The following is a 25,780-nucleotide window of genomic DNA, read 5'->3' as shown; positions in this document are numbered from 1 at the left end:
GGTATTTTGCTAAGTGAAATAGGCAGGCAAAGAATACCATATGATTTTTATTTATATGGAATATAAAAGCAAACAAAAATATAAAAATAATTCTTAAATAAAGAGAAAAAACTGGTAATTTCCAGAGAGGAGGTGAGTTGGAAGAATGAAACAGGTGAAGGGAATTAAGAGGTACAAACTTCCAGATATAAAATAATTTACACAGATGAAAAATGCAACATAAGGAATATAGTCCACAATACTGAAATAGTCCTCTATGATGACAGAGGGTGACTATGCTTAACATGGTACTGAATAATGTATAGAATTGTTAAATCAATGTATGCACCTGAACATAATGTAACCTTTTATATTAACTATAATTCAATAAAAAAATAAATACATAAGTAAGTATCATTTAAAAAAAGAAAAAGATAAGCAGAGAGAATGTCCCAAATTAAAGAAGACTGAAGAGAAATGACAGCTAAATGCAGTGACTGCCCTGAATCGGGGGAAATCATCATGGGAGCCGTTGCTGGAGTGAGCGGCAAAGGAAGAGGACTTGGGTCTAGATGTTAGCGCTGCGTCAGTGTTCAATACTCAGACCGCTGTTTTGTAAGATGATGTCTTTAGCTCAAGATGCATACCGAAGAGGCCTTTTCTAGGTCTCATATGATTCAGAACACACATGTCATGCACGCACATACACACGCACACACACACGCACACATGTATGTCCGTACGCACACACGCACACACACACGCACACATGTATGTCCGTACGCACATGCATGCGCGCACACATGCACACATGTATGTCCGTACACACATGCATGCGCGCACACACATGTATGTCCGTACGCACATGCATGCGCACACACACGCACACACATGTATGTCCGTACGCACATGCATGCACACACATGCACACATGTATGTCCGTACGCACACGCATGCGCACACACATGCACACATGTATGTCCGTACGCACATGCATGCGCACACTTGCACACACAGGGAGAGATGGTGGGGAGTGGAAGGCGGGGTGAATGGGACGGAGAAGACAGAATAAAAGAAGGGAAATGAGGAAAATGAATTGGAAAAAGGATTTATGGGAGTTCTTGGTATGAATTTTCTAACTTCAACTTGAAATCATTTCAACATCAATAGTTCATGCTGATGTTGAAATGGGAAGTGTCCCCGGAAGGAGGTCTGTAAACATTGTATCCACTGTTTTCCTGCCCGTCCACCAGGATACGCGAACTTAGATGAATAGTTTATGAGCAAGTGCACAGAGGCACTCGGAGACAGTAGACTTGAGACTTTATTTCACATCTCAGGCACAGGTGAGAGCACTCACTGCATTTCTGCCCGAGCTGTGTCTCCAAGCTACCTGCCTCCCTTTGGCCAGCTGGCTCACGATCCCATACCAGACCTTACAACCTTTCTCAGCTGGGAGCTTTTTGATAATAGGAAGATTTAATTAGATACTATAAACAAAGTATCTAGCAAGGTACTCAAAAATTTTTTAAAAATCTATAAATTATACTCGCTTTTAACAACTATTTACCGCATCAACAATTTCACAAATTCATAAAATACTATCACAACCATACATCTTTTTCTTATATGATAGAATGGGTGAGGAACTATGGCCTGTGTGCCAAATCTGGCCCACTGCCCATTTCTGTAAATAAAGTTTTATTGGAACACAGGCATGTCCATTTGAATTATCTACACCTGCTCTGTCACTGTAACAGTAGAGTTAAAAAGTTGCAACAGAGACCTTATGGCTTGCAAAGCCTGAAATGTTTATTCTCTGGACCTTTATAGAAAACACCTGCCATGTCCTGTATAAACATGTAAGAATCTATTGTAAATTTTGTCTGCTTGCTCAGATGCCAAAAGAATTTAGAAAAAAAACAAGACTCACTTGTGTTCTCTTGGAACTTAATATACACAAAAGAATGACTTTAAAGGGACTCTGTTAAGGGAAGGAGAATGACAATATCACGAACCATCACATTCTTTCTCTAAATACATATTCTATCCCCTGAAATGCAAAAATAAAGAAAAAGGCATTGCGCCAACTTCAAAACCACACTATATATTAGGTCTTCACGCAAGGTATGACTTAGATGGTAGTACACTATCCATGGAAACTCAAATAATTGGAAGCTAGAAGGAAGATCTTTCCAGTGATAATCAACAGGGTCCGTTATTTCCTTCCTTTCTTCGACATGCTGTCATTCTAATCCCACGCTCCTTCGGCTGGTCTCAGTTTTAAGAGAACTCAAACGCTTTAAGTTCTGAGAGACCAGCTCAGTAAGTCCCCCTGAAAAACGATCTCTGGCATCCGCACCGCATGATTTAAGGTAAATACGGTCCTCAAGCCAGCGGTGATTATTTCCAGCTCAAAGCCCTCAATTTGTCTCATGAAGGGTGATCACAGGCTTCTTTTTTTCAGGAAAGATAAATGACCCAGCTCATGACTAGCAACTTAAAGCATCAAAGATGATACATTTTAATTCACTGAAAAGGTTGTTAGGGAAACGAGAACTAAGGGCTACAGAAACGCTATGGAGAAAGAATGACCAGAGTCGGCAGAAGTATACATATTGATAGATATAAGGGCACAGTATATAAGTGTAGTATGTACTTAGTCCCCTGTTTTATAGAAATAGATACAAGTACATAAAGGCCTGAGATTCACTCACTAGATAGAGGCTGTCAGTTGATATATACAGATAAGCATGTGTGCGCGCACATATGAATTTGTGCCCTCCCTCTACTTCGTGGGTATTAATTCTTTATAACAGAAAGTACGAGAATAAAATACCACCCTTAGGTATGCTCCAGACATCAACTTCAGTAATGAAATTCACCCTGCTGTGGCCTAAATAATTTTGGAAGCTGTATTAATCTTCATTAGTCTTCACAAAAGAGCTTTTTTATATTCATACCACTAGAGTGGTAAAGGTATTTTATATTTCTATCTGCTAAAAGCTTAGTTAAATTATGGTTTCTACTAGACTCCAAATTAGATTGTAGCCAATGTACATTGTGGCAAGATCCATTCTTTATCATTCTGGGCTTTAGAATGTAAAAGATTTCAATTCCCCTGTCGCTGGTGGCATATTGCTGAGGACAGTGTTCAGAGATGGGGAAAGAAAGAGTGTGTGGCATTTTAACCATAGGGGAAAAAACTTACTTTTCATTACAAATAGAAGATTCTGTGAGAGGGTGTCTTTATTTTTTTCAATTGCTCCAACAATTTCATACATTACCTGTAATAAAAGAAAATGGTGTGATTACTAATGTTTAAATATGGCCACAAAAATAATCTCCTTTGCAGAATTATCTGACTCAGAGGAAGTTTCCAATTATTCACCAGAGAGGTGTTTCCAGTCTTCAAAGTTCATCTTACACCCCAGGTTGAAGCTCCTTTCTGCACATCAAACAAGGGACACCTCTCCTGTACTAATTTTCCAAGTCTCCCTCTGACTGTGAGTTTAAGAGGAAATGGTAGTGACTCGTGTTCGTGCAGCCTCCCTTCGTTCCGAGGACCCTCGTCTTCCCAGAAAACTCACTAAACCGGGCAGGGGGTTGCTGCCACGCCTGGGGAAGAGGGCACGATTCCAGTTGGAGAAATTCAGTGGTCTCTTTATATTCAAAGATTCCTTTTGGATCATTTAAACAGTTAATGTTTAAAATGAAGAAAACATGATGGGGAGCCTGGCTCAGTCGGTAGAGCATGAGACTCCTGACCTCGCGGTTATGAGTTTGAGCCCCATGTTGGGTACAGACAGTGCTTGAAAATAAGATCTTGAAAAAAAATGAAGAAAAGATGATACTGAATTAAACACAGAGATGCAGAGCACAGACAGACAGACAGACACACACACACACACAGAGATTAGACTACCTGATTTTCTCTAAAAACATTTCTTATCTTTGTTCTTGTTATGGTCTCGTTCTGTATGGCCATTCCTACCCAATCTCACAGTAAAATTCCTGCCGTACCTTGAGCACAGTGACTACAAATTGTCCAACTCCATCTCCCTGCAGCAACCAACAGAACGCCTGTCCATTGGCCATATTCAATCAATATCTGCTGAAAGGAACTTTAATGTTTTGGAATATTATGACCAAATACAGCAAAACACTGTGCTGTACATTTCATTTAAGATTGTGCTGATGAGTCTTGCATTATCACAAGATCATGCTTTGGAGCTTGTGCTTTTTGGATCGTGCATTGGAAAGTTCTCATGAATGGTACCTGTACCAGGCAATGTGGAGAAAAAGCTGAAGTTCTCCCACTGAAACTCAAGTCCAGACCTTCCCAGTGGGAGACTCCAGTCACATACCTAGGAAACCGCATCTCCCACACATGTCCAAGGGCAAACACTCAACCAGGGCAGTTGGATGCTGGCAGGAAGCATGGAGCTCAGCACATGTTTCTACTTTGTATCAAATGAACAAATCTTGAAGCATGCGAGCATAATTGTTTTTGTGATGATGGGCAAACTACAATACTCTCTTTCACGTGTTAACTAATAGTCTCAAGGGCGCTCCAAGACTGAGAGCTTCTGACCTTACTCATAAGATATGGATGGCACCAGTATTGACAGGATTTGAGTTCACAGCTCAACGCAGGTTTTAGACACTGCCCGTAAGAGTTGGTTATTGTATCATCACAATATAATAATGCAAATGACTGAGAACGTGTTACATAAAATTGGCATTAGTGGAATGTTAACACAGGGTTCCAAAGAATTTTTTTTTCCTGGCCCTGAACCTGGAATGAAGTCTTTCCTCAAGAAGTCCTTGCATACTTGAGGGGAAAATCAAAATGAGAGACCAACCGCCACCCCCAGACCCTAAAGTGTGCACATTGTTGGTGGACTAGTCAATATTTACATATTTCAGTGAATAGAGCCAAGAAATACACAACACATATCAAACTCCTATGTGAGGGGTTTCATTTTTTTTTTAATTTTAAAAATAAAATACAATCTGATTCCAAACTTGGTCTTTCAACCATGACAATTTCTTCAAGTCAATGAAGTTTAATATTGGCCTTGTCCAAGGCAAGTTGAAAATTTAAATAAATGATATCTACTCATGTCTGTTTATTACATCTGTATATAATCTGCTACCATTGCCTTCAAATATTTCTGAATGAAACTTTTGATTTTAAGATCATTGCAGGTTCATGGGCAATTGTAAGGGACGCTACAGACAGATCCCATGGGCCCATTACCCAGTTCCCTTCAACGGTAACGTCCTGCAGAATGACCACAGCCATCAACCCTGTTGGTAAGGGTCTGCTTCTGGGCTCTTTGCTCTGTTCCATGATCTACGTATCTATCCTCTCACCTCTGTCTTGATTACTGAAGCTTTACAGTAAGACATTAAGTTAAATGGATGAATTCTTCCCACATTATTCTTCTTTACAAACATTGTTTTGGATGCCTGGGTGCCTCAGTTAAGTGTCCGACTCTTGGTTTTGGCTCAGGTCGTGATCTCAGGGTCGTGAGATGGAGCCCGGTGTGGGGCTCTGAGCTCAGCAGGGAGTCTGCTTGAGATTCTCTGTTTCCCTCTGCCCTCCCCTCTCTAAAATAAATAAATAACTCTTTAAAAAATTTGTTTTAACTCTTCTAATTTATTCACTATTCCAAATAAATTTTGGAGCAATGTTGTCTATCGATAGCTCTGTATCTAAACAAATTTTTGCTATGATTTTGATAGGAATTGCATTACACCTGCACAGTGATTTGGGGAGAAGTATTGCGATACTGCTTGTCTATGAGACTACTGACCGTGCCGTGTTCTACCCACAGATGTGATGTGCCTCCCAGGCAGCTCTCTGCGTGCTTTCCTCATGGTTTTGCGGGTTTCAGCATACAGACTCTCCCCATTTCTGTTAGACTTTTACCTATTAGCAATTTTTATGAGCAGTTGTAAATGTTATTGTATTTTTAATTTTGGTGCACTTTACCAGTATATAGAAATGCAGTTGATTGTTTTTTCATTTATGTTGTATCGTGTGACCCTGATGAACTCATTTATTAGTTCTACGAGACTTTTTTCCTTCCCCCCCTTTTTTTTTCAGTAGATTCCTTGGGATTTTACACATAGTCAATTGCATCATCTACAAAAGGATCAATTTTGTTTCTTCCTTTCCAGTATATCTGACTTTAATTTCATTTCTCTTCTTAGCACACTTGCTAGAACTTCCAGCATTCTGTTTAATAAGAACGGTGAGAACAGACATCCTTGCCTTCTTTCTGACCTCGTGAGCAAACACTCATTTTTTCACCATTAAATATTATGTTAACTGTAGGATATTTTTGTCGACGCTCTTTACCAAATTGAGGATGTCTCCTCTATCAATATTTTTCTGGGCGTTTTCATCCTGATGAATGTTGAATTATCAAATGCTTTTTCTGCATCAGTTGGTACGATCATGTGATTTTTTTTTCTTCTTTAGCCTGTTAACATGGTGGATTAATCTTGACTGATTTTCAAATTATTGTACCAGCTTTGCATCTCCAGAAAAAAAAACACAACAAATTATTCATGGTACATAATTCTTTCTACATACTGTGTAATTACAGTTGTTAATATTAAAAGTCTTTTTGCGTTTTCATTCATGAGGGATACCGATCTTCAGTTCCGTGTGTGTGTGAGTGAGTGTGTGTGTGTGTGTGTTCTGTGTCTGGTCTTCACACTGGGTAATACTAGCTTCATAAAATGAAGTGGGAAGTGTTCTCAACTCTATTTTCTAGGTAAGAGTTTGTAAGTTTAGTGTTAATTTTCTTTTAAACATTTGATAGAATTCTCCAGTGAAACCACGGGGAACGGGAACTTTCTTTTTGGGGAGATTTAAATTCTAAGTTCATTTCCTTGATTCAGTTACGTATTTCATTGGGTAAATTGAGGCCGTTTGTGCTTTTTGAGGAATTGGTCCATTTCACCTAAGCTGGTGTTTGTGACAGTTACAGTTTTCCTCTCGATCTTTCTGGTGTCTGCACGGTCTCTGGCGAAATCCCGTTTACTCCTGATAGACAGCGGTTGGTGTCTGTTCTCCTTTTTGTCCTTCTTTCTTCAGATGTGTCATTTCGGGTTATCGGCAGCCGGCCAGCCCTCTGTTTCATCGATTTCCTTTACTTTTTCCAACTTCACTGATTTCTGTTTGCTTGCTTTGGTTTTATTTTGCTCACTTTTTTCCCGGTTCTTGAGGTAGGAACTTAGACCATCAACTGAGACCTTCCTCTCTTCTAACATTTCAGCGATAGACATTTTCCTGTCTGCACTGTTTTCGCTGTGTCTCACAAATTCAGTACGCACTATTTCCATTTTCATGTAGTTCAACACATCTTTCTAATTACTTCGAGACTTCCTTTTTGATCCATGGAATATACAAAGGGCACCGTTTAGTTTCCAACTATTTGGAAATCTGCCCGCCATCTTTCCGGTATTGATTTTTGGTTTGGTTGCTTTGTGGGAGGTAAGCCCACTCCATAGAATTCTCATCTTTCTGAAATTCTTTAGCTTCGATTTTCCCCCAGCAGGTGGTCTTTCTTGATACATATTGTGCTGGGACTCAAGAAGCACATGTAGTCTGTTTTCACTGGTTTGAGCGCCCCGTAAGTGAGTCGGTTCTGTTGGTGAGCGGAGTAGAGTTTTACTGTATCCTTGTGGAGATCCTTACAGATGTCCCGTCACGTGTCCAGAGCAGGGTGTCAATGTCTCCAGCATAAACTTCTGTTTCAGCTGGCTTCCTCTGATGCCACTCAGCAGGACGAGAGAGGCCCAGCCTCATCACTGCCACTTGGGAGAAGCCGGCTCCCCACTCAACCACCACTGATGTAGAAGAGGGCTCTCTCATCTCTGCTGGGCAGAGAGGCGTTCTGGTCTCCCCCCCCCAACATATGCCCCTGGCTGTGGGGTGAGCAGGTGGAAGGGGCTGGCATGTGTCTTCATGGCTTCCTACAAAGCCACCCCTGAGGGGGTATGAGCTGTGGCTGTGTTATCTCTGGGGTGTGCCCAATGTCCCAGCCCCCCACCAGGCCTCCTCTAACATTCTCTGTTGCAGTGGGGAGGTGGGGGGACAATACAAATTCAGAAACTTAGCACAAAAATCTAAAATAGGCCTCTCCAATTCAAAATTGCATGCCCTAAGAGGAAAACTATATTTTAATGAGTGTGCCTTAAGGGTTGTGCTTGGTTTTGCTTTAAAAATAAGGACAGAAAACAAAATGGCCACAGCTTAATATAATATTAATCTAATTATTAATCTATACTAATAATTATTAATATTTACATTATTATATAATATATAACTATATTATAATCAGCAATTATTAATATAATTACTATAATCTAGACTAAATAACACACTTCACTTTTTTATCCGAAAAGAATGCAAGATCTTGAAGTTAATTTCGAGAAAGGACGGAGGGAAGAGCATTAAGTCAAGGAGCGCTGCCATCGGATCCCCGGCCGGCCTCCGCCTGCAGAGCCGTGTCCACGGGGTCCTTCCACACCGGGCACGTTGGCACACTACCTTCCTCCTCATTCTTGCCACTCAGCAGCCCAATCTGTCCCTTGACGGCCACCCTGCCTTGGCTTTTAGCTCCAGCTCCTCCAGCCGCCAGGGCCGAGTCTGCTCTGCAGACCCCGTGCTCCGGGGGGGCCAAAGCTGCAGGGGAGAAGCAGCAGCTGGGCGGGGGTGCGGGGTGGGGGAGGCAACTTCTGGGCTCCAGCTTCGACCAGTCACGGAGCCTGGTGGTAAACATGTCACGATACTGTGCCTTCTCGTCTCCAGGACAGGGGAGGGCACGTCAGCCTCTCTGTCTGTCCGCCCCGTCTGTCCGCCTGCCGACCTCTCTCCAGTGGATTTTGAACATCGACGAACAAGGCTGTTAGCGCTCCGCTCCGCACAGTACCTGGTTTTCTAGGCAATGCCCCACACCTGCTTCTAGCGCTTGCCTCTGCCATCTTCTCTGACCTGTTCCAGAACGTTTTACAGCACTGACCTGAGAAGGGCACACGACGTTCTCTAGGTCCTCTGTGCTGAGGCAGCCAGGAGGGCTGCCCCTCTTGCGGGGGGACTCCGGCGGTCAGAATCCTGTGTCACTCTCCGAAGGACCTGCCTCCGAACAGAGCGGGTCCCCCGGCGGGGTAGGGCCGCCGGACGCCCGCTGCGCTCTCCCCCTTGGCATCGTCAGGACCTCGTGACAGCAGCGGCCTCTAGGAGGCAGAGGAGGCGACGACCGCATAGAAAAGAAACCACAGAAGCCACAAAACTCTGTGGGACGAACGTCCCTGGTTCCCGGGTGTCCCAAGGGAGGTGAGAACCTTCTACGGGAGGGAAACAACCAAGAAGAGGCTCCGTGCACCCCAGAAATAGCGCCCGGCTTTGTGAGTCTGTGCGTCAGGAGAACAGACCCTGGCCTGCCGCCCCGAGGAGGAGGGACCGGCAGACTGCGCGGAGGGAGCAGCAGGAAGCCGCGGCGGCGGCGGCCTTTCTCGGTCACTCGAGCCAGCTGTCTCGCTGCTCTGCCTTGCTTGTCCTTGCCGGTTTGTTATTCGGGGATGAAAGGAACAAAACACAAATGTAGCAAATGATAGAGGCCCCGTCTCTGCTTTCAACTACCTTTTTCCTCTGCCTTCGCATAACTGGACTTGAGACTTCAGTTGTTTTTCCCTCTTAAGGACTGGAAGGTAGGCCTCACGTGCAAAGTGGCAGGGTCCCTCAGGCATGTGATGGACACGTTTACGTGCGTGGGGCCCGATGCCAGTGCTCCAGGAGGCTGTCTCCGTAGCCAGAGTCCTCTGGAATGAGTCTGTTCAACGAAAAGACTCCAAAGAAAACTCAGCGTTTTGCTTGTGTTTCAGCAGTTAGCAGGACTCACACCAGTGCTTCGGCCTTGGGGTCCGTGGAGGAGTGTGGGTGACCCAGGGAGTAGGGGGTGCTATTCTCCTGAAGTCCTCCCTCTGACACCCCAGGACCGCAGGACACACAATCACAAGATAGATCAGCTCAGCTGTCTATGTAAGAGGGAGACCCAAGCTTTCCCCGTGGGTATGAATCACACTTTACCAAGCTGCCTCGTTTCCTGGGTCCAAAAAGAAAAGTTATCAAAGGCCAGACACACGCGTTCTCCTCCTCACTGGGGGCTGTCAGGCTCCGGCTGGGTTGATCACCAGGGAAATGGAAGCCAGAGGGGAGAGAGCGTCCTCTGCAGTCAGGCTTTCGCCCTGCGCTGAGAGCAAGGGCAGGTGTGTTACCGCCCTTTGATAAAGAAGGCGCCCGGTCGCAGAGCCAGGCTCCTGGGCCCTTTACCCCTCAGTGCGGCCCCTCTGTGGGGGCCCGGCCCTGCGACGTGCTAGAAGTATGCTCACCTGAGCACCTACTGTGTACAAATACCTCCAGCATTCCTAAAAACAGGCTTCACAGTTTACCTACAGGAGTGCATCCTCTGGGGCTTGGCACACAGGCGCACAGCTTAGCCCTCCCCTGGCTCTCTTTAATCATCATTGCCAGGAGTGCAACGAAGGACTCTGCATTTCTAACTGGCTCCGCAGTTGATCCTGGTGCACACCTAAGGATGAGAATGGCAGCTCCAGGTACCAGCAGTGTAAGCTGCCCCAGGAAGTCCATTCTCCCCCCCGGGGATGCTGGCAGGGAGCAAGAGAGCCCAGGCCTGGGGTTTGCAGAGAAATGTCTCCTGGGCATTTGAGATACAGTACAATGATGAGAGGAGACAACGGCTGAGTTAGAATCGCTGGTAAGTTTAAGATGAGACAACATTATAAGTATACTCACTACCAATCTTTTTCCTTTGGAGGGTTGGCATTTCTAAAAAGCATCCAGAAAGCATTTTCAGATATTTTTATCTGAGATGGCAGCAAGAGAACTCCGTATTTTCCAAACAGCCATGATTGCTGGGGTCCCCTGTGTAAGCCATGAACCGTGCTGGCAGTGGGGAGACAGAAAATGAATAAACACGGGCTGCGGTAGGAGGGAAATGCAGCCAGAGCTGTCAAGAAGCCTTCCTCTTGTAGTTCCACCCGCCGACTGCAAACACACTCATGGGACGCGGACGGTGACCATTAGTTGAGGGCACGACAGCAGCATGACTCTGGACGTCAGTTTCTTGTTATTACAAGGTCAAGTTCACCGAGGTCAGTTCCCACTGAAGTCTGGTGACTTTGCCAGAACAGCCCACAAGACACAATGTTATTTCAAGGGAAGGGGAACACGCTACCTAGGAACTTGGGAAATGGGCATGGGTAGGTGTCATCTGCTTAGACCTTCGAGCTGCCTCTGGTGTGGCTCGTAGCCAAGGTCACTAAATATTATCTGCATCAGACTGAGGGTGTCATCGGGGTTCAAAGGCTATATCCAGAAAAAAAAAATCAGACAGCAATTCAGCAACGTGGCAGGATACAAAGTCAATGTACAGAAATCAGTGGCTTTCTTATACACTAACAATGAAAATACAGAAAGGGAAATTAGAGAATCAATTCCATTTACTATAGCACCAAGAACCATAAGATACCTGGGAATAAACCTAACCAAAGAGGTAAAGGATCTGTACCTGAGGAACTACAGAACACTCATGAAAGAAATTGAAGAAGACACAAAAAGATGGAAGACCATTCCATGCTCTTGGATCGGAAGAACAAACATTGTTAAAATGTCTATATTGCCTAGAGCAATCTATACTTTCAATGCCATTCCAATCAAAATTCCACCGGTATTTTTCAAAGAGCTGGAGCAAATAATCCAAAAATTTGTATGGAATCAGAAGAGACCCCGAATCACTAAGGAAATGTTGAAAAACAAAAATAAAACTGGGGCATCACATTACCTGATTTCAAGATTTACTACAAAGCTGTGATACCAAGACAGCATGGTACTGGCATAAAACCAGACACATAGACCAGTGGAACAGAGTAGAAAGCCCAGATATGGACTCAACTCTATGGTCAAATAATCTTCGACAAAGCAGGAAAAAATATACAGTGGAAAAAAGACAGTATCTTCAATAAATGGTGCTGGGAAAACTGGGCAGCTATATGTAGAAGAATGAAACTCGACCATTCTCGTACACCATACACAAAGATAAACTCAAAATGGATAAAAGACCTCAATGTGAGACAGGAATCCATCAGAATCCTAGAGGAGGTTTTCTCTGCAAACCCCAGAATAGGCAGTAACCTCTTTGATATCAGCCACAGAAACTTCTTTCAAGATACATCTCCAAAGGCAAAGGAAACAAAAGTGAAGATGAACTTCTGGGACTTCATCAAGATCAAAAGCTTCTGCACAGCAAAGGAAACAGTCAAGAAAACAAAGAGGCAACCCACGGAATGGGAGAAGATATTTGCAAATGACAGTACAGACAAAATGTTGATATCCAGGATTTATAATGAACTCCTCAAACTCAACACACACAAAACAGACAATCATATCAAAAAATGGTCATAAGATATGAACAGACACTTCTCCAATGAAGACATACAAATGGCTATCAGACACATGAAAAAATGTTCTTCATCACTAGTCATCAGGGAGATTCAAATTAAAACCACATTGAGATACCACATTACACCAGTTAGAATGGCCAAAATTAACAAGATAGGAAACAACATGTGTTGGAGAGGTTGTGGAGAAAGGGGAACCCTCTTACACTATTGGTGGGAATGCAAGTTGGTGTAGCCACTTTGGAAAACAGTGTGGAGATTCCTGATGAAATTAAAAATAGAGCTTCCCTATAACCCTGCAATTGCACTCCTGGGTATTTACCCCAAAGATACAGATGTAGTGAAAAGAAGGGCCATCTGTACCCCAATGTTTATAGCAGCAATGGCCATGGTCGCCAAACTGTGGAAAGAACCAAGATGCCCTTCAACGGATGAATGGATAGGAAGATGTGGTCCATATACACTATGGAGTATGATGCCTCCATCAGAAAGGACGAATACCCAACTTTTGTAGCAACATGGACGGGACTGGAGGACATTATGCTGAGTGAAATAAGTCAAGCAGAGTCAATTATCATATGGTTTCACTTATTTGTGGAGCATAACAAAAAGCATGGAGGACAAGGGGTATTAGAGAGGGGAAGGGAGTTGGGGTAAATTGGAAGGGGAGGTGAATCATGAGAGACTATGGACTCTGAAAAACAATCTGAGGGGTTTGAAGTGGCGGGGGGTGGGAGGTCAGGGTACCAGTGGTGGGTATTATAGAGGGCATGGATTGCATGGAGCACTGGGTGTGGTGAAAAAATAATGATTCTCTTATGCTGAAAATAAATAAATGAAAAAAAACAATGAATACTGAAAATTAACTAATTAATTAATTAATTATTTTTAAAAAAGGATCCCCCCTTCAATGACAATTCAGGCATTTTAGGATCTCCCAGATGGTAACATGGAGCCTCCGGCAGCACGGTGAGTGCATGTGTTTATTTTATCTATCTACTGAAACTGATTTCTCTGTCCATGTCCACCTCTATAGGTCTATTGCTCCCATGCCTCGTTCAGGCACACGATATGCAAATGTGGCCATGAATGCTTTTTCACAGCTTCTCTCCCCCACCCCCTAAGCCAGTGGGAAGGGGGCTTCATGGGACCCCTCTCGTACACTGACATTGCCGCACTACTCAGGGAGACATGGCAAGCTGGTGTTTAACTCCACCAAGAAGCACAAACTCAGATGCGGGCAGGTGACCGGGGGACTGGGGACAGGCACAGCCGTGCTGATGCCCCTGTCAGCTCCTGAGCAGAGCACAGAACAGCTCAGGTGTCCCATGATCTACAAAGGCCATGGGAAGGTTCCCTTGTGTGGTCCCTAAGTCCGAGTTCTGTGACATCCTGGCCAACAAGGTGGGAGCCGGGGCTGGCAGGGAAGGATCCCAGGGCAGAGAGTCTGTGGGAATGACCCTGGCCACCAGGGCCATGGGGGCAGCCAGCCCAAAGGGTCAGCGCCACGCAGGCAGGGGTGGGGTGTGCCAGCGACACCCGAGAGCCCTTAGAGCAAGACCTGGACACTAAAAGGCATCGTTTGTGGGAAACCACTGAGACACAGTGAGACCACGCAGCTCAAGAAAAGAGAGAAAACAGGACCCCCGAGGTCGCTGTACGAAGAGCATCCTCTGTGGCGAAGGCAGGAGGGGCCTCACCTTCCAGGTACGTTGCAATGACGATAATTAACAAGGACTAGAAGTTCCTCGTTACGGAATTGAGTCTGTGAGCGCCAGTGAAAGCCAATGAAGGACGTCCTATTACTGGACAGAGACCAGAAATATCCCTGGAGCTGCCTGGATTTTCAGCTGGTTCCAAGGAAAGGACTGTCTCTGCTGAACGCATTTTAAAAAGCAGCGTGAGCCAAAAATAAAATTGAATCTGATTACCTCCCCCGAGTGGCTTGTTCAACTCTCAGGTACACGAAGAACGAGCGTGCGGGGACGGTCGGGAAGATCCGGTCTTCAGAAGGGAGAGGGAAGTTCATTCTTCTACCGGGGAGGCAGAGGTCGGGGGCGAAATTGCTTAACAGAGCGTCGAAGAGCCGCTGACAGCAGCCCGGATGGCCTAGAGCGTGTCCGTGATTAACAAGTGGGATATGGGATCATCACCTTTAGCTTTGAACAGTGTCACTGGAGAAACAGAAAGGCCAGTGGAGCAGAGGCAGTTCCTACACGTTTAAGTAAAACAGTTCATTCATTCCTTAATAGGTAACTAGAACCAGTCGGCGTCAAGAGCTGTGAGCGAGGGGCCAGGAATGAGGGTCCGGGGGCAGGAGGGAGCATTCGGACTCAGGAGTAAGGAGGGGAGAGCGGCTGGGTTTCCGGTTTTACCCTGAGCTGAAAAGTGGGACAAATACGGGAAATCAGTTTCACTGCTTTACTTCTTTGAAGGGAGTTGAGGGGGAGAGAGAGCGTGGGACGTGGTTTGGAATTGAAGGCGGTTCGCTTCTGGATCTGCCGAGAGCCAGAGACGCTGGCCAAGGAGAGGCTTAACAAGCACATGTGCAGGCGTGGAGCCCACAGACAGAGAGAGGCGTTTGGGGGCTCATGTCATGCAGGAGAGGGAATCTTGAGGGCATACAAAGTCCCAGCAGCAGACATAAAATACTTTCTTGGGAAACATCGGTATTTGTGGAATGCAAGTGAATTCACTTATCAGACAAATTTATTATCCCTTTCATGTGGGGCAACATATGATCTCTAGAAAAGAGGTGGTTGGGATCACCAGGTGATACAAACTCTAAACTCTGGAATCTCCTCTTGACTACAACACATCACATCGGAATGTATAAAGATTGGGTTTTAGGAAAAGAAATGAAAGATCGTTTTCAAGCAAGTACAGATGAGTCTGGTAATTTTTCATGCGTGGTTTCAGCTTTCTGTCTGAGGTTTGCTAAAAAGAGTCTCAATTTCAAGAGTAGTCGTGAATCGACCCCTCTGTAGCCATCAATATTTATAGGTAGAAGCTCCTACTTTTTACTTTCCTATTAAGTGATTGTATCTAACGGTACTGCTTGCTTTCATTCTCATTCACTTTACGTTACAAATACTGATAAACAAAGAAAGTTAGGAGCACACACAGCATTATTGTAAGTGTCCTTACCTAGCATCTGAATATAGACATTTCCTTGAAATTGCCATATATGAAATTTATGAATATGCCTCATTGGCTCCTTTTAAAGGGGGAAAAAAACCCAATCAACTAACAACAAGATATCAATATTCTAGGAAACCCAAAGTTCCTTATTTACAAATTTCTGTCAGTCTACGAAGATAACAGAACCTATTAAATCCCTAAAGAAACAGTGAGATTCCCTGAAGGAGAGCCTGCATTTTCTCTTCCAAGCACAACCCCAAATGAGGAAACATTTATCAGGTCTCCCACAGAAATTTACGCCAGAGGCAAAATTGATAGAACAACAGACCACCAGGGGCCTGGTGGAGTTAATTTTTATTTTTCCGGGAGTCTGCCCAAGAAGTCAGCAAATACGGATGTAAATTAAACTCATTCTGTGTGGGTCAAGATATCTTTGTCAAATAACTTTTAATGGTATCCATTTGGCTTAGACCAGACAGATTTCATTGTTATGTCTGGGGATTCTGCCTGGAGAAAAGAAAGAAATAAATGAAAGGCTCCTTATTGATTAGTTCATCTCCTTTTTCTTTTGATTTAAAGGTTCACTTTCCGAGTCTTCTTGGGCACATCGTGTCTCCCACAGGTCTCCGGGGTGAAGGCCAGTTGGCAAGCTACAGAAGGCGTTTCTGGGGCAGGTAGAACTGGGAAATTGAACAGGCCACCATCTCCCCTGCACACGCGTGATGTAAATACGTCTGAGGGGCAAAGAGGTTTTCTGTCATCAAGGCATCACCCAGAATCCATGGCAACGTCCCTGCTTCTCAGATCCGAGTAACAGCACCAATCTCAACCGATATATTTCCAACTCAGTTCCTCCAGCAACAGGGGTAGATCTTATTCAAGGAGGAGGGGAGAATCAGATGTTTTTATAGACTGGCCAGACATCAGTAACATCATTCCTCCCGCACATGGCTTCTAGCAGCGATGTTTTAGTACTATGGTCCTCATAAATGTGTGAGGACATCAGGGACAGGGACACGAATGACCAAGGCCTACGTGTCTAGGATTACAGAGTGCTCCACAGGGATGTGGTTTAGGGGACGGAGAAAGGAATCCTGGTGAAAACGATCAAAATCCACCCACAGAAAGACATATCTAAAGCACATTATATGAAGGGGCTCTACATTTTCAAACTGTCATAAAATCACATTTCAGAATACGTAGTATGGAAATTGCAGAGAATGATTTCATTTCCTTGAGGCAAACCGTAATGGAAAGGATCTTCTAAATTCTGCAGTAAAATTCCACACACCTCTTTGCACCATTAAAATAGTAGTCATAAAACTAAATGGCAAAGAACATAATTTTTCACAAAAATTCTCTTAGATCAAGGTAGAGCTACTTAACATGAAAACAACCTGTATATTCAGTGATAAGCATTAACATAAGTTAAAACATTATGTAAATGTTTTTTCTTCTATTATTACAATTTTCACAGATAGAAAAATATCTCTATTTCTGCACCTTCCACTCAAGTTTTCCAAGCATGATAGCAAGAAAATACTATAATATAACTTCGGTGGGTACATTTCCCCTATCACCTACTGAAGTGACATTAATTATGAGAAATAAAAATAAACATTCTAATGTGACTTGCAAAGCTTTGCTTCAGGCACTGGGCACATTAATAGGATACAAAGATTAACAAACCTATTTTTTAACTAATGAAGGGCATTTTATCACTAACAATTTGAGTGAGTCAATTGGGCCCTTAATATGCTCACCTAAAAATATGGCCAGTTGGTAGATGATCCCTGAAATTATTTTCCAGTCGTCAATATTTGTTATCAGTGAGTTCAAAATCCTGCCAAGGAGAGTGGTACTTCTGCATAGACAGACCTTCAGCTATTGTTGGGGGAAAGAGGACTCATGTTTGGTGGAACATCTCAAGAGAATCAGACGTGACGTGATTTCTTGCCCAACATGTGACCTTCAGAACAAGTTCATGAGGTTCACAATATATTCCCCTGAATTGCAAACTTTATGCATGTGGCCACTGAAAGTCAGTGTCCCCCTCAAGATCCTGGTGAGGGAGTCCCCTGTGGAGCTTCCCTGCCGTACCACGAGGAGCCTATTACTGTAGACAACAAACACTTGAAGAATTTCACGCACAACACAGTGGAGATGGGGAGACAGGTGGTCCTCGGAAGGGAAAGTGAAATATGGTATTGTGACCTATTACCCTGTGGTGGGTTCAGTAGTGTACCCTCAGATTCCATGTCCACCCAGAACCACAGAATGTGACCTAATTTGGAAATAAGATCTTTCAAAGATGTCATGATATGAGTACGATGAGGTCGTAGGGGCGAGGGAGGGTCCGAAATTCAATTGGATGTCTTCCAAGAAGAGGAGGGGACAGAGAGCTGTGAAGACAGAAGCAGAGTTCGGGAGCCGTGTCTACAAGCCAAGCGACATGGACGGCTGGCAACCACCGGAAGCCGGGGGAGAAGCTTGGGACAGAGTTTTCTCAGACTCTGCTCAACGGGCCAACCCTGCTGACACCTGATTTTGGATTCTGGCCTCCAGAAATGTGGGGATAAATTTCTGCTGTTTCCAGCCGCGCGGCACTCGGAACCTGGTTAGGTCACCCCCAGGAGGCCCGCGCTAGCTGTGCCGTCTTTGACGAACCACTGAACTTCTTGAAGGCTGACTTGACTGGAACGCTGACCCTGCAGCGTTCATACGCAAGGCCTCAGGAAGCACTTCATGAACCGGGAAAGGCCACACCAGCGTCAGACACCCCGACTGCTGAGGGAAGGGAGAGCTCAGGGAGGTGTGGGTTAAGCCAAGAAGCGACTCCTAAGATGGCCAAGGTCTGGAAAGACCGGAAATGGTATTTCAGGTGAAGAAAACCAATAGAAGTGGAGAAATGTCAGGGGACCTTTCGAATGAATCAAAAGTGGTAAAGAAATTCCATAATGTTATGAGTTAAAATCATTCCCGTCTTTTCTGATCTGTGAATCCTGACCCAACGGACACGTGTATTACTTCCGGAGGGTTGTGACTGTAAACGGCTGGCCCAGAACAAGAGAAATGGGTTCTTTCACAGTTCTGGAGGCCAGAACTTGGACATTGGGCATATCTTTATGTACCCGGAGGCTCTAGGGGACATGCCTTCCTGCCTTTTCTAGCTCCTGGGGGCCCTGGAGATCTTGCCCCGTGGTTGCATCTCTCCTGTCCCTGCCTCCTTGCTTGTGTGTCTCCCTTTCTCTCAGGAATCTCCCTCTGCTTCCTTCTCAGAAGGGTACTTACCCTTGCATTTAGAGTACCCCCTGATCACCCAGGGCCATCTCCTCACCTCGAGATCCTGGACTTCATTACGTAAGCAAAGACCCCTTTCCACAGAAGGTTCCATTCTGAGGGCCTAGGGGTGAGCACATGGCCACACCTTTTTGAGGGGCAACCATTCAGTCCACTGCAACATTTAAGGGTTTGGGGAGAGAACGAGGCTGAAACATAGACACATGATCCCACACAAGAACAGTATCACCAACTTGATTTGTGTAACCAGGCCAGTCTTACAGGACACTCATCGGATCCAAAGAGCATCACTTTGTGTCAAATCAAATGGTCGCAATAAACAATTTTCAAACACAGACCTTATGAGCAGACAATGAGGTCAGATAGGCAAGCATCACATATTTTGTAACCATTACTGTGACCTGTATTTTCATTAATTTCATTTTTATTACTTCTGATCACTTTCGTGTCTCCTAATCTATTCACTTTGCTCACATTAAAATTTAGGACCTTCAAAGTACTGTTTCCTATTAGAGTCGGCTCAGAACCACCTTGATGGAAATTCAGATTTCTTGCGAGCCAATGTCTTTTTCCAAATCATAATTCTTCTTTCTTTCAAGATTCTTAATTTTAAAAGCCAATAAAATTAGACACACTTCTGGATTTAATGCGTATCTATCACTTAAATCACCACTGGAAGTTTAAGAGCAATTTCTAAAACAGCTAATCCATATATGATTTAAAATTTGCTAAAACAAATAACAACAACCAAAACCCCCTCAGCCTTCTTTAATTCACATCCGTGCTCGTTAATGAGACCCTGTTAATATTTCATGCAAAGCCTCTCCCCATCTACTTTAAAATATTTCTGTAATGGAGATTGGAAAATACACCAGGCTCCTATGAGTAATGAAAAATTCAAATGTGTTTAGGAAAGATCTTCAGCTATAATTCAAATAATGTTGCTTAAACATTTCTAAAAGGACCTAGGAGCCTCTGCTCCAAACCAGATACAGAAGCACGGCGGGGTCTCGTAGTCAGAGCAGAACGGTCCCTCCTGGGGGGCTGGAGGTCGGTATCATCACCGGCCACCGTGGTCAGCCTTCCCAGGAGAGGGGAGTTTTCCCTCATAAAACCAGGTAACCCCATCACAGAAGAGCCGGGGTGATCTGAGCGACACTCCAGCCCATCCCTCTGGCCAAAGAAGAGGACGCAAAGCAACCCAGGAACGCGAGAGCCACTGAGCTTCTTCCCTGGGACCAGCTTTATCACCAAAGAGCCGTGCAGGAATGCTCATACGACGGTCCGAGAGATCATGCTGCTGCTAAACCAACTGGCTCTCTGCTATGTGTCTTGGTTTATAAAACGCAGAATATGCTGCTTTCCTTGAAAATCCAGTAGCTCAAGATTAAATATACGTAGCTACGGCTCATGATTAGAAAGGCATATGGCTTGACATATTGCCACAAATTACATATAATCTATACTGTAACATGTGAATGAGTCCTTCGGGAGTCCTTGGGCTAAGACTCATTAGCAGATCTCAGGAAAATGAAAGATTTTTCTAAAACCACAAAATTGACTCCAATTATGGAAAATCCTGCTTAAAACATAAAGGCACTTTTAGAGAAAAATTCATAATTCCATGGGACTTGGCTCTGTGGCAGCTAATCAATGGACGGCCTCTACTCTGCTTTCCTGCTATCAGAGCTGCGGGAAATAATTGTATTTTTTCACACTGTTCACTGTTCTTCCCCAAATCAAACAACAACAACAGAAAAACAACAAAAACTGAAATGGAAATTCTATTAAGTGGTGGTGGAATAATTTTTAAAGCAAACAGAAAATAATTAACAAACAAAACATTATTCCAAAGCTTGGTCCCATTCTGTTTAATGCAATTAGCATTTATTGAACCACCTGACACGTCTTCAAGATTCGATACCAACAGACTTGTGAGGTGGGTCAGGTAGAGATGGTCTGAAGACAGCTTCCACGAGACTTAAAGGAAAATAGGGAAGTAGTTTTCTAAAATCACTACTTCTGTCTTACTGTAATATTTCAACTAAACCCCATGAATTCATAACTGCTCAATATAAGGAAAATTTAGATTAAAATGTGAATACAGGACTAGAAGGTTGGCTACATTATAAAAAATTTTAAAGGCTAAATCTCTCCTATATAAAAGGTAGTGAATAAGTTAATAGAAGGTGAGGAGTGTGTGTGTGTGTGTGTGTGTGTGTGTGTGTGTGTGTAAAATCCCACACCGAGGCCCTCTCCACAGCGATTCACGGCTCAGCCCACCCCACGGCGCCACGACCCCACAGCATCTCCCCAGGACGCTCCTGGCCCACCTGTTCCCTTCAGATGTATCTCCTGCGGCCCCTCCCCCCTCCTCCTTCTTTCCTCTTGGTTTTCATGATTCTCTCTCCTACTCCTTGGCTCCATCTTCTCCACGCTCTTCGTGAGGGAAATGATCAAGACACACATTTCCACAAATACGCCTATGTTTCTAAAAACAACCAACCCCTTTTATTTGTCATCTCCGATTGAAGTTTCTATTAAAAATCTCAAAATCAAAACATCTACACTGAGTATCTTTCCTTCCAGACGGCCTCTTCTCCAGGACTCCTCTCGCGGTTGGCGCTGGCACCATCCATCCAGGGTGGCGAGAGAGACTCCTGTCATTTCAAGCTGCGGCTCTTCTCTCTTCGGGACGTGCCGTCGGTCAGCACGGCAGCCTCGTCTTGAGAACCCCACCTCTGCGATCTTCTGCTGTGGCCCAAAGGGTTCTCTTTTGTGTGTTCCCAGAGCCCCTTCCACTCTCCCCCAATCTATCCTCTACTGTGTCCTCTGGTCTCCTTACTTCATCCCCCACGCTGCCTGAAAATACGTGGGGAGTTCACTCCGTCAAGAGGACAAAGTCCTGACTAGTCCATGCATATTTATTCATGCTTTGGTCCAAAAAGCTTTTTTAAGACTTATCTCCAGCCGATCTCTACAGACTTATCTCCAGCCGATCTCTAGAGACTTGACTGTGCTTCTTGTACCATTTCCCAAACACAGGGTGGGTGGCCATGGCAGAAGGGCCCACGGCACTCTCAGGAACAGCCGCCTTCTTGCACCGCACACATCAGAAGGTGGGAACGTGCCCAGCCTCCCTGCAGCGTCTGAGGGCTCTTCAGCTCCCCCCCGTCTGGCACTCCTGCTCAGGATCCTGAAGGTAGGCGTGGGGGAGCTTCTGCCGCGTCTCCTGCATGTCTCATGAGCATGTCATGAAGACGCCTTGACTTCTCTGGCGATGGAGACCTCCCGGCCTGGTCACTGGCTCACTGACCTCTCCGTGCTGACGACCGGGAAGGGGCACGTTCCTGGTGTCAGCGGTGCGTGGAAGGAACCGGGAGCCACTGCCTGGAGCAGCAGCTTCTCCATCTGACTGGAAGCTTCCGGATCAAAGACAAGGCCACGGGTATACTGGAAGCCCCACCATGGGGTGTGCTTTTGAGTCATTCCTGAATGTTTAACATAGGATCTCCCAGTAACTATTTCCCTATACCAAGTTATTTTCCACCTGAAAAACTAAAGTGGATTCTGTCCCAAGCAATGGAGTCCTGGGGGTTGGCGATGCCATTCAGACGTCCACCTCTCCACCAGAATGTGCCTTCATTTCATCCTCCCTGAGCTCTAGCTCATCCCCAGAGGCCTCGGCCACACCTGACCTCCTCCAGAAAATGTTTCTACACTTTCTTTGGGAGCCAAATGATTACTTCGTTCTCCAGGTAATGCAGAACTTTGTTAATATTACCTATGTTACTATAAGCAAATTATATCATAATTATTTGTTAATTTGCCTTTTCCTTATTTGTCGACAGTGAGGTACTTGAGGACAAGGAATATGGATGGCTTCTTCATCTTTGCTTCTCTAATGCTCAGACTTTGACATCTAGTAGAGTCTCAGTGAACATGGACTGAAATGACTTGGAATACGTTGGCTGGAGCTTTGCCCTCTGATAGGTAACTGCTAAGGGCCGAGGGGCCACAAATTCAAAGGTGGAAGGTGGTAACTGCAGATGGGCCTGGATGGAAGGGAAGTGGAATGCGGATTCCAGCATCAAAAGATAGCGACAATGGGACCTTGTGAAGAACAGGAGGGTGTTTCAAGCTTGATTAGGAGGAGTGGAAGCCCAGAGGGTGTGGGTTTTGCCCCGGGGGTGGGGTTGTGACATAGAAGTCAAGGCTAAAACAACTGGCATCAGCTCGGAGAACCTGGGATATTAGCTGGGCCTAAAGAGTGTAAGGCTTTTATAGACAGTTAAGAGGAGGTCCTTGAAGGTGTTTAAGGAAGAAGCACGTTTTACTAAGCTGTTTAGGGAACTAAGGGTGCAGAGGTAGCTCTCTTTACTCAGGTTGCCATGCTCTAAGAAAAATAATTTAATACTAAAAACTACACTGAAAGCAAGTCAAGTCAGAACCAATACCTCTTTGGCTAATGAAGGGATCCCAAAGCTCAGAGCAGAGCTGTCTGTTAAAGCCAAGGCCCTCTTGCTCACATAATGTTATAATGTGGGGAACATTATAGAAGGATCTGACCACCTGCTTCATCACCCACATTCTGAAGATGCAAAGTCCTTCTCAGGTTGAAATTAAAGAGCTTAGGAAAGTAAAATGGTGTGGGTTCTTCTCCCAACTTCCATTCATTGAAATAATCAACTCTAAAATATCTAAAACTTGAAAGTTTGTCCCAAAGAGGTTTGGTCCCTCAGCGTACATGCTACACCATGTTCCTCATTCAACTTACCCTTCCTGCGTAGTGCATGGTGGTGAAAGCTGTGCCCTGGTCTTTGAGCGCCATGTTCCCGTTCCCATCCTTCATGGGTGAATAGACTGCATTTGTGTTTGACGATTCAAGGAGACTTTGTAGCTTTTTGGGAAGATTTGGTTCCATTGACCAAATCATCTGACTTTCTTCATCCAATAAAGAGAGAAATCCAGATGGTTTCTGAAAATTAAGAGATAGAATTTTTTCTTCCATTACTCAGTTTGATAGTTTTGTTATTATTGTACATATATGTTCATTTGTATTTTCACTATCTTCATATAAGTACTCAAAAAATGAATTAGTCTACTTTTAATATACATCTATGTTTGCTCACTACTAATCCCCAACACCTAGCAAAACTCTCATGTAATGTAGGCCCAAAAAGTATCAGTTGATTAATAATTGATAATGAGTAAATAAGTTAAAGACTGTGTTTTAATGTCATTCAAACGCTGGAGTTATTAAAATATATTCTCATCTCAAAAAGAAAAATGGAATTTCCAACTAAAGGAGAAGCATAATTTTCCTTGACCTCTAACCCACATCAAACTCTTTATAAAAACAAAACAAAAAAACTCTTTATAGTTATGATGGGTCAAGTAACTTCTCCAAAAACAGAACTTACAATCATGTTGAGTCATAAAAATTGCAGAAAGAGCCTACTGAGCAGGAAGTAGAAGTGACTATAATATTCCAATATTAGGAACTAGAAGAAATACAGTTGGAAGCTATCACTTATAAAATCCAAATTGGAAGTCAGATAGTTTATAGCTGTCAAACACAGAAGCTAAAGTCATATCTAAGCAACCACTTAAAATTAATCTCATGTGAAGGAAAACACGGCTTGAAAGAACTTCTCAGATTGCCCTGACAGTTTGTTCCCCAAACATAGAACAGCATGGCGCCCACTCGGTTTACGCGCCAGGTGAATAACGTTGACCCACTGCTGTTTATCTTTTCTTCCCTATAAAAGTTCTTCTGTGGACATGTCAAATCCACTTTTAAAAATCAGGTAATTTATTTTATTTATTTACCTCATTCTGTCATGTAGCTGAATTCTTTGCATCAACCCAGTGTGCTTTTGGAAGTGTGAATACCATGAAATAATTCTTCTCAGGGAGTGAAGAGACATATTAACCCCTCTAGTGACTCAGTTTGCATTTTGACCCGAGGTCACCAAACCCACCACCACAGGCCTTTCATCTTATTCATTTGGCCAGTAGAAAGTTGTCTCTTTGTGGCTAAAATACTTCAGTTGTATTAGGCCTTTCGGGGTTTCCTGCTTATGGTAAAGAAAATGCAAAGACTAGATACAGTTGTCTCAGGGCTGTAAATGTTGAGATCCTTCCAATGCCACCCATAGAGAAGAAAGGTTGAAAATGGCGGACAGGGGAAGGACCTATGCCTGGTGGGGGCTCACGTACCAGGGGGAGCCCTTTGGGAGACATTTGGCATCTGAAGGGGTATCTCTGGAATGAGCAGACAGCCTCCCTTGGAAGGAAGAAGAAGATGGGTGGATAAAGGGAGAAGGAGCACGAGGAAGGAACTGGGTAGACCTGTAAGAATCAAGTTGACCCACCTCAGTAGAAGCAAGTTGACCCACCTCAGCAAATGACCTTGGTCCCTAACACCTCCAGAGACTTGTGTTACCGTCACAGAAATGTTTCTGATAAGGGGATGTGGAGAAGGAAGTCCACTGGATGGTTCATTCTCAGATAACAAAGGGCCCTATAAAGAGCCAGATGTAAAAAACCAAAGCATAGGTACCCACAATGGATGGAGAGGCCCTAAAAGAAAATTCAGTGAGGAGCTGGAAGAGGGCTGGTCTTGCCTGGGAAGTGTTGAAAGAACAGATTCTTCATTTCAGTGTGTAGCAACGTATTTGCTGAAGAGTAAGCTGTTGATACATAAGATCAGCAGTTGCTCCTTTACCCATGCCTTTGAGCATCAGGCCATGGCACTCCTCCAGATACTGTTACACTTACTCCCCTCCTCACACACACACACACACACACACATGGGCAAACACAGGCATGTGGTGGAAGGGTGAATGGGCTGGTT

The 25,780-nt window shown here is 44.3% G+C and overlaps 1 protein-coding gene across 3 annotated transcripts in view; it reads right to left on the bottom strand.

The window, feature by feature from the left end:
• The window catches only part of MYO16 (myosin XVI), a 574,710-nt gene that overhangs the window by 135,869 nt on the left and 413,061 nt on the right, over positions 1-25,780 (bottom strand). For all 3 annotated transcript variants that reach the window (XM_082701002.1, XM_082701003.1, XM_082701004.1), the window contains exons 23-24: positions 23,699-23,899; positions 3,191-3,266 (exon numbers count right to left, since the gene is read on the bottom strand). In XM_082701002.1, the coding sequence (XP_082557128.1) occupies positions 3,191-3,266; positions 23,699-23,899 (277 nt within the window). The remainder of the gene's footprint in view (positions 1-3,190; positions 3,267-23,698; positions 23,900-25,780) is intronic.

Source organism: Mustela nivalis (genome assembly GCF_964662115.1).
Source record: "Mustela nivalis genome assembly, chromosome: 15".
Taxonomy (NCBI): domain Eukaryota; kingdom Metazoa; phylum Chordata; class Mammalia; order Carnivora; family Mustelidae; genus Mustela; species Mustela nivalis.
The sequence above is the reverse complement of the archived record's forward strand: the minus strand, read 5'-3'. Positions and strand labels throughout refer to the sequence as shown.